The sequence below is a fragment of the Pristis pectinata genome, chromosome 18, assembly GCF_009764475.1.
Source record: "Pristis pectinata isolate sPriPec2 chromosome 18, sPriPec2.1.pri, whole genome shotgun sequence".
Lineage (NCBI taxonomy): Eukaryota > Metazoa > Chordata > Chondrichthyes > Rhinopristiformes > Pristidae > Pristis > Pristis pectinata.
In genome coordinates, this window is record NC_067422.1 from 33,978,121 (window position 1) to 33,991,034 (window position 12,914).

Consider the following 12,914-nt stretch of genomic DNA (forward strand, 5'->3'; position numbering starts at 1 on the left):
TATCTCTCCAAACCTTTCATATCCATATGTCCAAATGTCTTTTAAATGTCATAATTATACCTGCCTCTATTACTTCCTCTGGCAGCTTGTTCCATACATACACACACAGTTTTCACAGCAATATTTTTCAACATCATTTGCAAACTTTAAAATAAAATTACAGACTTTTTTTGTCAACTTGCTTTCTCTTTACTCATTAGATAATCTTGAAGATTTCTAGTTTGATTCAGACTCTTTACACACGAAATGTGTAGTATCCTGGTTGTAATGCTCTGAGATTCTACGTTTTTGTTCTGCCAATTAAAACTGAACTGCAGTAAGGAATTAACTACACAGTATTTGTACTACCTGCTTGACTAAGACCTGTTATGTTCGATTAATAATTCAACCCTGCTGGAGAGAGAGAATCAAGAGGAAAGGATAGCTGGGACTTGGCATCTTGATCACGCTCATGCACCCCACCCTTACCACCGACCCAAAGTCAGTACATATGTCTGATTAAGAGATTAACATTTATGTCAAGCTGGGCTGTCTTGGTATTTTATTTGGGACAGGGTGATTTCCTTAGTACTACTGCATGATCCTCTGTTGAATAGATATTTGACATTTCATCGTCAAGCAGATTGATAGCTTTTTTGAGATTATTATTTTGATCCCTATGTCTGAACATCATTATAAATGTAAGTTATCTGTCTCGGGTGTAGTTTGGATTAGCTAAATTTAGGGTGGGTTTTAATTTTGTACCTTAGCAGACCTCTATATTAGACTCCTTTCCACGTTTTACAGAACTTGTAAATAAGAAAACGGTTCTGGATCGCTAAGAAATACCCTTTGCATCCTAAACCTGAAAAACACTACTGCAAAATTTTGCATTGGGGCTAATGTAAAGATATCAGCGCTCTAGTATGTAAATATATTCATCAAAGTTGGTTCTGATTCATCCTGCTGGTCCACAAACAGTATTTTGCCCTGGATTAAGCATTGACACTGAAAAGGTGTGAATTTCCACAAAATATGTTGAAAGATGAATGTTTATTTCTTCAGGTTTGAGGAGTTTTAGTTAAGTCTTATTGTTTTATGTTGAATCATTAAAACTGATTTTAATTGTTGGTGATTTAAAAACAAAAAGCAGTTTCCTGTACTTTGTGTTTTATCTCCTATCTTTGCTTTATTTAATGCAAAAATCATGTAAAAAAAAATCTTGACTTATACTTCCTGGTTTGGACGGCATGCTGCAGTGAGGATTCTTTGATCCTTTTAGTTGAGGAAATGTGTGATTCCTTGATTTCTCGCATGGGTTCCAGATCCTCAGTAGATAGTAATGCATCAGACCCAGTCAACTGCAGTGGAAACACCCATGAGCAGCTGCAAGTTTAACAAACCATGAAATCGAAGCCATTTGAATTGAGAGGCCATAGGTTTAAGATCAAATTGCAAAATAGCCAGAAGCAACATCAGGAGAAACTCGAGGGGTTTGGAGTGCATTGCCTAATGGGGCGGTGAATGCAAAATAATTAGTAACCTTCAAAATAAAATTTAAAAGGAGAAAGAAGTTCAAATTTGGGGGATCGAACTATCTGGATTGCTATTGAATGAGCTGGCACAGGCTCGGCAGACCAAAAGATTTCCATCCGTGCTGTGTTATTCTGATTCTGGACCAAAAATACTCGGGTCCAGGTCTCAACTCAACAGCAAATAAATGGCAAAAGGTTACTTAAGCAGTTTTTATATTTATGAACATGTGCTTGGCAAATCATGATTTGATTTTTTTGAGTAAATGAAAATTTCTTGTTAATACATTAAAAAGTTATCCTTCATTTGTTTAAAACTTCAAGACCTCTACAAAATGTATGTAAAATCAGTGTGTAATTTTCACTGAGTTGAAAACCATTTCTGGTGAGATTTCCTTAATAAAAGATTACTATTTATTTGTCAGTGAAAGTGTTGCAGTATTTGGCTTATTGCACAAGGTAATACAATAATATCACTTTCCCTTTTTAAAAGAAATTAGTATTTTTGTTCTTGTGTTCATCTAATTTTTTTCCCTATTGTTTCCACCTGTCACTTACCAGCCTCTGTCTCACCCCTCCCTCTCATTTTTATATACTGACCATCTTCCCTCTACCCCCTCAGTCCTGATGCAAGGACTTGACACGAAACTTTGACCATCCCCTTCTGTAGGTGCTGCTTGACCTGCTGAGTTCTTGCAGCAATTTGTTTTTAACACTGGCTAATTTCTGTAATGCAACTATTCATTTAATTTGACCTTTTGTGGGTGAGTGTTTTAGTTTGAAGTCAGAATCGTTAAGAATGAAAATCAAAAAGTAACAGATGCTGCGAATCTGAAATATAAACGAGAAATGTTGGAAACACTCAGGTCATGCAGCATCTGTGAAAGGAGAAACTGTTAACATTTCAAGTTGAAGACCCTTCTTCAGTATTGGGAGCAAAAGAAAATAAGTTAATTTTAAATTGCAGGAAGTTTCAGGGAGGGAAAAGTGGACAAAGGGAATATCTCTATCAGAGTGAGGCCATGGTTGCCAGGGATAAACTGAAGATTAAGTCATTTGGTTGGTTGGGCACACAAACAAAGTGAAAGCTGAAATGCAGAGCTATGAGAAATCCTCAGCAGGTCTAATCTGTCAAACTTGTGTACCCTTATCAAATCATCCCTGAACCTCTTGCTTCAAGCAGAACAATACCAGCTCCTTCTAGCTCAAGTACCTCATCCCTGGACCTAAACTTTAAAGGAGATCTGCTTGGAGCTGCTTAGTGCGAAGCTTTAAGATTTTGCTTTGGCTACTCATTCCAGCTTGATTCATCAAAATACTTGAATCTGAGTTTGCAATACTCTTGTTTTGTCTGTGGTATTTTGCTTTCAATCTATTCAAATTTGTATAGAACTTTAAACCTCCACAGCACCCTCTTGTGTAATATACTACCAAATTATAAATATTACTATCAGCAGGGATATTGTGCTGTGAGTGTTGATTCCTTTTGCTGTTAATTATAATCTGATCTCTTGTCTTTCAGCCAAGCACTCTGCCACAAGGAACAGTCAACATGAACCAATGTACAGACGTCATTGATGCTGAACCTAAGACTGGTCAGAAGAATGCACTCTGCATTGTAACCCCGGAGCGTGAATTTTTCATTCGTGGAGAATCTAAAGAAATAATTAATGGGTGAGTTAAAATGTTCTATATTTCAATTTGATTTCATATTTGATTGAAGATGACCTTTCAGTTTCTCAAAGGGTTTAACGGACACATCTGTGATGAAATATTGTTTGTTCAGCATTGCCCAAATGTAATCGAAAAGCACAAATACTGCAGATGTTGAAATCTGAAACACATACAGAAGATACCCTAAGCACTCGGGTTAGGTAGCATCCATAGAGAGAAATAATGTTTCAGGTCAATAGACCTTTCATTAGAACTAGGAAAAGTTCGAAATGAAACAAGATTAAGTTGCAGAGAAACTGAGTATAGAGATTTAAAGGCAAGATCTGTGAAAAAGTGGAGACCAGGAGGGTCTAAGGTCCAAGTAGCGGATAGAAAGAGTTGGTACAGAGTTGTGATCATAGAATTATACAGCACAGAAACAGGCCCTTTGGCCCAGCATGCTGACCAAGAAGCCTAGCTACGCTAATCCCATTTGCCTGTGTTTGGCCCATATTCCTCTGAATCTTTCCTATCTACCTACTGATCGAAATGTCTTTTAAATGTTTTGTATGTTTTGATGCTGACACCTTGTTCATGGCTGAGAGAGATTTTTGGACTATAGGGGAATCAAGGGTTATGGATTGGGTAGGAAAATGCTATTGAGACTAAAGATCAGATCAGCCATGACTTTTGAATTGACCATATGTTCTACATATTCTCCTAGTCCTTGTATTCTTACAGGTTTTGTTGAGTTTGAATGAAAGAAATTTATAAGTGTTTGCATTTTGTTTTTATGTGTAAGCAACCTTTAAATGGATGGATAGTGCATTGCAGAGTGGAAAAGGTGGATGGTGTTAATGTGTGTTAAAACTGATGACAAGTTGCTGTTGGTTAGAGCATATCAAGCGTGGCACCTGCTGTCAATTCAGGGGGTGACTAATTAAACATAGCATGAATGATCTTTTCCATCTTCATCTAGAATCATTCGTTGTTTCACAGAAACACTTTTTGCCTCTATTTTAATTGAGCTCTTTTCTTTTCAATTTAATTAATTAATTTTGATTCACACCTTTATTTAAAATGAACATGCCTGCCTTTTTAGACTTTTTCTGCACTTTGTCTTTTACTGTCTCTCTCACAACTTGGCATGTCCTCTGTTTTAGTTTTCACATTTTGATTTGTTCTCTCAATTTCTATAAACACAAGTGGAACCCTTTTCTTCTGCTATTTGCTTTCTGCTATATAACCATCTCTTTATGCAATTGGTTCACATTTACTGCATGGTCTTATTGTATGCTTTTTGACAATCCATGTAAATGTTACATCAATCCTTTATAATTTCTTGAAAACTTTCTGTAAGGTTACTTGAGTGTTCATGTGACTAGCTTGATGTTTATTGACTGTTTAATAATATTCTGTATTACTGAAGTAAGTTGACCTGGCCTATTATTTCCTTTTGGCACACTTATCCTGCCAACTGATGTTTAGAAAATTGTGGTTGGAACCTAAGCTGCTGCTTTGTCATCATCCCATGGGATCCTTGAATATAAACCAATTACTTTTGTTATTTGTCAGTCTTGGTCTTCAATTTAAAAAAAAGCTTTGCATCACTCTTGCTGGTTCTACAATCTTCATATTTTTCTAAAATGTTAAAAGCTGAGGACAGTACATACAGTGGCATGCAAAAGTTTGGGCACCCCTGGTCAAAATTTCTGTTACTGTGAATAGCTAAGCGAGTAAAAGATGACCTGATTTCCAAAAGGCATAAAGTTAACGATGACACACTTTAATATTTTAAGCAAGATTACTTTTTTATTTCCATCTTACAGTTTCAAAATAACAAAAATGGAAAAGGGACCAAAGCAAAAGTTTGGGCACCCCCTTTGGCAAGTATCACAGCTTGTAAATGCTTTCTGCAGCCAGCTAAGAGTCTTTCAATTCTTGTTTGGGGGATTTTTGCCCATTCTTCCTTGCAAAAGGCTTCTAGTTCTGTGAGATTCTTGGGCCGTCTTGCATGCACTGCTCTTTTGAGGTCTATTCACGGATTTTCAATGATGTTTAGGTCGGGGGACTGTGAGGGCCATGGCAAGACCTTCAGCTTGTGCCTCTTGAGGTAGTCCATTGTGGATGTTGGGGTGTGTTTAGGATCGTTATCCTGTTGTAGAAGCCATCCTCTTTTCACCTTCAGCTTTTTTACAGACTGTGTGATGTTTGCTTCCAGAATTTGCTGGTATTTAATTGAATTCATTCTTCCCTCTACCAGTGAAATATTTCCCGTGCCACTGGCTGCAACACAAGCCCAAAGCATGATCAATCCACCCCCATGCTTAACAGTTGGAGAGGCATTCTTTTCATGAAATTCTGCACCCTCTTTTTCTCCAAACGTACCTTTGCTCATTGTGGCCAAAAAGTTCTATTTTAACTTCATCAGTCTACAGGACTTGTTTCCAAAATGCATCAGGCTTGTTTAGATGTTCCTTTGCAAACATCTGACACTGAATTTTGTGGTGAGGACATAGGAAAGTTTGGAGAAAAAAGGGTGCAGAATTTCATGAAAAGAACACTTCTCCGACTGTTAAGCACGGGGGTGGATCGATCATGCTTTGGGCTTGTGTTGCAGCCAGTGGCACAGGAAATATTTCACTGGTAGAAGGAAGAATGAATTCAGTTAAATACCGGTGAATTCTGGAAGCAAACGTTACACTGTATATTAAAAAAAAAGCTGAAGATGAAAATAGGATGGCTTCTACAACAGGATAATGATTCTAAACACACCTCAGAATCCATAATGGACTACCTCAAGAGGCACAAGCTGAATGTTTTGCCATGGCCCTCACAGTCCCCCGATCTATACTACATCAAAAATCTGTGGATAGACCTCAAAAGAGCAGTACGTGCAAGACGGCCCAAGAATCTCTCAGAACTAGAAGCCTTTTGCAAGGAAGAATGGGCGAAGATCCCCCAAACAAGAATTGAAAGACTCTTAGCTGGCTGCAGAAAGCATTTACAAGCTGTGATACTTGGGATTGAGAATGCTTGCTTCCACTCTCTTATTTTGTGGATTCTGAGGTAGCTGAGAAGTCCAATTTGGAAACTATAGGTTCTTCCACTAATGGGCTGCATGGTGGCTGATCAGTGGGCAAGATTGTGGGATAGTTTGCTGCTTCTGCTGTTTTTGCATGTCTTCTGTGTTCCTCATGGTGTCAAGTTTCTCAATATCATCCCCAATGCTGCTCTTCCACTTTGAGTGGTCATAGGCCAGCACTTTCCAGGAGTTGGTTAAGATGTTGCATTTCTTCAAAGAAGCTTTGAGCACATCCTTGACTTTTTTCTTTGACTGGTGATCTTCTCCCATGACTGAGCAAAAAAAGTATTTTAGGAGTGTGGTGTCAGGCATGCAAAAGACATGGCTAGTCCAGTGTAGCTGACTGAGAGTAACTGCAGTCACAGTCCTGCAAGAGCCTCTGACATTGGCTCATTTATCCTTTCAGTGAATTTGCAGGATTCTCCAGAGAACACTGGGTAGGATTTTTTTTTCCAGTGTCTTGCAATGCCTGCTGTTAGTAATCCAGGTCATGGAAGCATACAAAGGGCTAGGAATCACTGCTGCCAGGTAGGCTAAGTTTCGTGCCAGGTCTAAGGTCTTGATCTTCAAATACCCTTGCCCTGTATTGTTGCATTGAAGGCTGCATTCAATTTCATCAACAGTGTCTGCCTTTGGAAAGCAACTAACATAATCAAGGATCCCTCCCACCCCAGTCATTCTCTCTTCTCCCCTCTTCCGTCAGGCAGAAGACTCAAAAGCCTGAGAGCACAAATCACCAGACTGATGGACAGCATCTATCCCAACTTTATCAGACTCTTGAATGGACCTCTCGTATGCTAAAGAATGAACTCTTGATCTCCCAATCTACCTTGTCATGACCCTTGCATTTTTTGTCTCCCTGCATTGCACTTTCTCTGTAACTGCAACACTATATTCTACATACCTTTTTTTTTTACTACGTTGATGTAATTATGTATGGTATGATCTGTCTGGATTTCATGCAAAACAAAAGCTTTTCACTTGATGCATGTGACATAATAAACAAATACCTTTTTGTTAGAAGGTGGCTCCCAAACTATGGAAAGTGGATCATATCTTCCAGGGTCTCATTGACATTATTCTCAGAGGGCAGTGTGGTATAGAGGAATTTGGTCTTGCTAATGATGAGTATAAGGCCCATTCTCTTGCATGCTTTTGTGAATAAATTAAGAATGTCTTGGGGATTGGTAGCAAACGCAAGTCTTGTCTGTGTGCTGCAGCTCAACCACTAATGTTTATATGACATTGATTCTGGAATGTAGCTCTAGATTGAACAGTTTCTCATTTGTTCTGAACTTTTAGTTCCACTACCATGGGAAGTTTGTTGAAAGTGAGGTCAGTGGTGCAGCTTTGACACCATTCTTCAGTGAGATTGGTTCTGTTGTAGACTTATTAGTATCATGACTTCTACACTGTGCAAGTCTTAAAGTCTTTATCTTAGTCATTAAAGTCTATATGCATGGGCATTTCCCTGACTTCAATCATTTTTCAAAAAATTCATTCACGTTCATTTGGCATAATTTGTATAAATCAGCTGCAAATTTCACTTTATAATTGATGTAATTTTCAAATGACACATGCTAGGCTACCTGGGCTCTAATGTCCTGGCTTCCCACTTTCGTCTTTCTTATATAGCAGAGTAATATGGGCAGTTTTCCAGTTGAAACAAAATTGGTTGAGAGAAAATTGGAGTTAAAGCAACTGCACTATTCTCAACTACTTTCTTTAAAACCATGGGGTGGAAACTGTTTCTCTTAAGTAGCTCTTAATTGTGATTATTTTCTTGATTTATCTTTGGTTTGCCTACATTTTTGAGAGTCTCTGTCCCTGGTTTAGTGTTTTTCTTGGGATGTTGGGATTCTGTTCTCTATCTTTTGCTTTAAATGTACAACAAAGTAATCATTTGTAATTTCTGTCAGTTTATTTTCTCTTTGTGTTAACCTTTTCTGTCTTTGAGGGGCCCATGTTGCTCCTGATGTAATTCTAAAGTGCTTTTGTACTTGTTTTAATATCCCTTAGGTTATTTTCATGATTCCATTTTGTAGCTCTCATGTCACTTTTGATGTTCTTTGCATATTCCCAGTTGCTAGCATTTGCATTAGTTATCATTTTTCAAAAATATTTTTCTTTTAGTTTTGTGTGATTCCCTATTTTGACCATCTTTTGGCAAGTGGAGTTCTTACCCTTTTAAGGGTGTAAGCTTGTTCAGTATCTCATTAAATTACCTTCCAAATACCTCCCATCTGATCTGCCAATTTCCCCATTGGCAGATTTGCCCAGTTTACCACAAACAGTTTCTGACTCATTGGCCAACTTTTTGTTCAAGACTTAACTTTTGTTTCACTCTTTCAAATACTTAATTAAGCTGCAGTGTTTAATACTCACTGTTATTATAAATGTTCAACCTTCAGTAGACTTGTCTTCTACACCATGAACTTTTATTTTCTGCTATAATCTTTTGATGCAGCACCTTTTCAAATGCTTTTTGGCAACCTTAGTATGTCCATTAGTTCCTGTTAATCCACAGCATACTACTACTTCAAAGAACTCCAATTAGTAGATCAACCATAGCTTTCCTTTCATGAAACTGTTGACTTTGCCTAATTACCTTAAATATTTCTAAGTTCCCTGCCACAACGTCTTTTGTAATAGCTTCTAAAAATTTCCCAATGGTTTGCTGTTTCCTGCTTTTATTTTGTCTCCATTTTACAATAAAGGAGAAAGGTCTGCTTTTATCCTATCTAATGGAACATTCCCTTAATCTGGGAAATCTTGGAAAATTAGCACACATTTATCAACTCTCTCATGCCACTTATTTGTTTATTGTTTAACACTTGTGTGGTGCAAATTTTACTTGCCACTTATTCCTGAATGTTGTGTAGGTCTTGCTGCATACAGGTGTGCAGTTCTTCATTTGCTGAGGACCTGCAAATGGATTTGTACATTGTGCAATCATTAGCAAACAGTTCACTTCTAAACAGTTTAATTTGCACCAATATCTGGAATACTGACTGAAAATTTAAATAGTTACTGTTTTAGTTCACATGGACCCCTTAGGTATTGAAGGCAAGTGACAGCATCTCATTTCCCTTCATTCAACTTTTACACTGTTCTGTTTCCAATCATTCCAGACAACAGTCAGCAGAAATTGTTACTTAATATTTCAACTTTGATCTAACCTTGCTATTCATTCAAGTCTTATTATTGAGCCTTACTGAAATGTACTTAATATTAACTCTACTCTTGAAATGTTTTCCATTTTTAGTTTTCTACCTTTTTCATTCCATGTTATTTGTGTAAATTCCATGTTTACTTCATTATTTGTGCTTACTGGCTATTATATCCTTGACTCTAGTTTCCTTTTCTTACATTGAATTTAATTAAGTAACCTACCTGTTCTACCTCATTACGGAAACTAGGACAGCCAGCACTTTTTCCTATTTTGGGATTGATTGAGAAAATTACAACTACATTGCCAAAAAAAAAAGCTCCTTTGCTCACATCTTTATAGATTATTTTTGGATAATTAAACATTTTCAATCATAACTCTCCTGTTGCTAAAATTTTTAATTTTATTTCTGTTCTGACTTTTTACTGTTCCTCACCTGAATTCAGAGATATTGTTTTGACCTCCCTATTAATAATCTGGTATAATAGCATTGATCATCCTTGTCCCTTTTTTTGTATTTTTAAAAAAAACTTAATTCTGATTTAGCTGCAGCTAAATCTCAGCTACTGCTTGTGATAGTGTCAATTTCCCCCTTTTTTTTTCCTCTTGTTCTTGTGAGAGACAATGGAAAAATGATAAATTTATAAATAAGAGTAACTGGCAGGAGTATTGTAAGAGGTAGCTCAGAAATTACAGAAGTTGTATGAAGTATTTTAGTATGAACAGTTTGTACTTGATGCAATATATTTTGTCGAATATTTCACTTTTATACTCTATCCATCAGAATTTCAAGAATTTAGTTTTGAAAAGCCCCCTACAGATTTGTAGATCAGAGCTCACCTCAATTCATCTTTTTGCAGAGACATTGATATCAGCCCACAGAAATATTTCAAATCAATTCCGAGACTTTTTCATCTCTGTTCTGTTTATTCTACATTTTGATAACAGTATGCAAAATTTCCTGTTGTAAAATGGCTCACCTTGAATCTTTGTTCTATTGCATCGTCACCATAAAGCCCACACTAAGTCTCTCTTTTCATTCGTAACACTCAACTGTCAATAGTAAGTTTGTTAGTTCCAACCATCCTCTATCTACATTCTATGGGAAATCTGTAAGAGTATGTGCTAATAATGCAAGGCAATAAAGTATTGCCATTTATGAATTTTAAGATTTCCTCCATTTAATTCTTTCCTAAAGACGATCAGACTATCACTTCCTCCTTGTGCTTATTTGAATCGGTTTATAAAGCAGTCTCATTCTTTTTAGTTTCTGAATTGTGTACATCATCTTTTGGAAATCTGTTTGAATTTCTTCTGTTAATCTTGTATAACTCTTTTGCCCTCTTTGTGTGTAGAGTCTGCATTGTCCAGAAACTGATCTGATATTTGCTCTTGTATGTACCACCTTGACCTAAAGTCTTTTCCTCCAGGTTGCAAAACGCTTAATTTTTGTTGGCTTGGTATGAGCCATTCTCGGTGAAATCTGGGTCCTAAGTTTCATTTTAAGGATGTCAGTCAATCCCACCCACCCATCTTTCTGTTTAAGTGTATAGGAAATAGATGCAGGCGTTAGCCAAATAGCAGCCCCCCCCCCCCCCCCCCCCCCCTCCCCACACCCTGCTCACCATTCAGTAAGATTATGGTTGATCCTCTGTGTCTCCTCATCGTTAGAACCTCTTAGTATCCACAAATCTGTCATTTTCAACTTTGAATATATTCATTGACTCAACATCCAGAACCCTCAGAGGTAGAAAATTCTAAGCATTTGAAGCCCTTTCTATGTGGTTAACTGCCAATTGGAATGCTCTTTTATGACCATAGATAATTTTTGGTGATGGTGCTATTGGGCGATCTGTCAGAAATTCAGGATGTATTATTTTTACATGTGATATGTAAGAAATGGAGTAATGGGTTGATCTTGCATTTGTAAGAAGACATGAGCAGGGGTAGGCCATCTGACTCTTTAAGCCTCCTGTCATTCATGAAGATTATGACTGATGTTCTATTTCAGCTCCATTTTCCTGCACCATTCCCATGTTCCTTGATTCTCTAAATATCTGCCTATCTTTGTTTTGAATGAGCTCAATGACTGAGCCTCCAGAATTCTTTGGTGTAGACAATTCCAAAGGTTCACTGACCTCTTGAAGAAATTTCTCTTCATACCAGTCTTAAATGATTATTCTGAGAGAGTGCCCCCTGATTCTAGACTCCTCAGTTAGGAGGATCCAGTTCCCTGCATCTATCCAGTCAGGCCATGTAAGGAATTTATGTTTCATTGACATCACTTCTAATTTTTCTGAATACAGGCCTTGTCTATTCATTCTCTCCTCAAAAAGGCAAATCCACTTTCCCTGGATTCAGTGGTAAATCTTTATTGCACTTCCTCTAAGGCACGTATTTCCTTTTTTTTAGGAAAGGAGACCAAAATGGTACACAATATTCCAGGTGCATTCTCAAAGATCTCACTGCAGAAAGATACCGTGTACTCAAATTCTCTCATGATAAAGGCCAACATACCATTTACTCTCCTAATTGCTTGCTGTTTTATGCATTGAAATGGATAACTTCACATTTTTCCATATAATTGGATCTGCCATATACTCTATCAGCTTTTCTATATCCCTTTTACATCCTGCTCCCTCTTTACAATCCCACCTAATTTTATATCATCATCATCATCATCATCAAACTTGGAAATATGGCATTTGGTCCCCTCGGCCAAATTGTTTGCATAGGTTATGTCTAAGCACTTATCCTCATGGTACCCAACCAGTCACAGCCTCCCAACCTGGGAAAGACCTGTTTATTCCCACTCTACAGTGTCATGCAAAAGTTTGGGCAATGCTGGTCAAAATTTCTGTTACTGTGAATAGCTAAGATGTAAAAGATGACCTGATTTCCAAAAGGCATAAAGTTAAAGATGACACAGTTCTTTAATATTTTAAGCAAGATTACTTTTTTATTTCCATCTTTTGCATTTTCAAAATAACAAAAAAGGGAAGGGCCCAAAGCAAAAGTTTGGGCACCCTGCATGGTCAGTACTTAGTAACACCCCCTTTGGCAAGTATCACAGCTTGTAAACGCTTTCTACAGCTAGCTCAGTGTCCTTCAATTCTTGTTTGGGGGATTTTCACCCATTTTTCCTTGCAAAAGGCTTCTAGTTCTGTGAGATTCTTGGGCCACTTTGCATGCACTGCTCTTTTGAGTTCTATTCACAGATTTTCGACGATGTCTAGGTCGGGGGATTGTGAGGGCCATGGCAAAACCTTCAGCTTGTGCCTCGAGGTAGTCCATTGTGGATTTTGAGGTGTGTTTAGGGTCGTTATCCTGTTGTAGAAGCCATCCTCTTTTCATCTTCAGCTTTTTTTTACAGACGGTGTGATGTTTGCTTCCAGAATTTGCTGGTATTTAATTGAATTCATTTTTCCCTCTACCAGTGAAATGTTCCCCGTGCCACTGGCTGCAACACAAGCCCAAAGTATGATCGATCCACCCC

At 37.6% G+C, this 12,914-nt stretch overlaps 1 protein-coding gene across 3 annotated transcripts in view; it reads left to right on the forward strand.

Moving 5' to 3' along the window:
* Positions 1 to 12,914, forward strand: part of mprip (myosin phosphatase Rho interacting protein) — a 269,104-nt gene that overhangs the window by 79,076 nt on the left and 177,114 nt on the right. For all 3 annotated transcript variants that reach the window (XM_052032879.1, XM_052032878.1, XM_052032880.1), the window contains exon 4: positions 3,034 to 3,185. In XM_052032879.1, the coding sequence (XP_051888839.1) occupies positions 3,034 to 3,185 (152 nt within the window). The remainder of the gene's footprint in view (positions 1 to 3,033; positions 3,186 to 12,914) is intronic.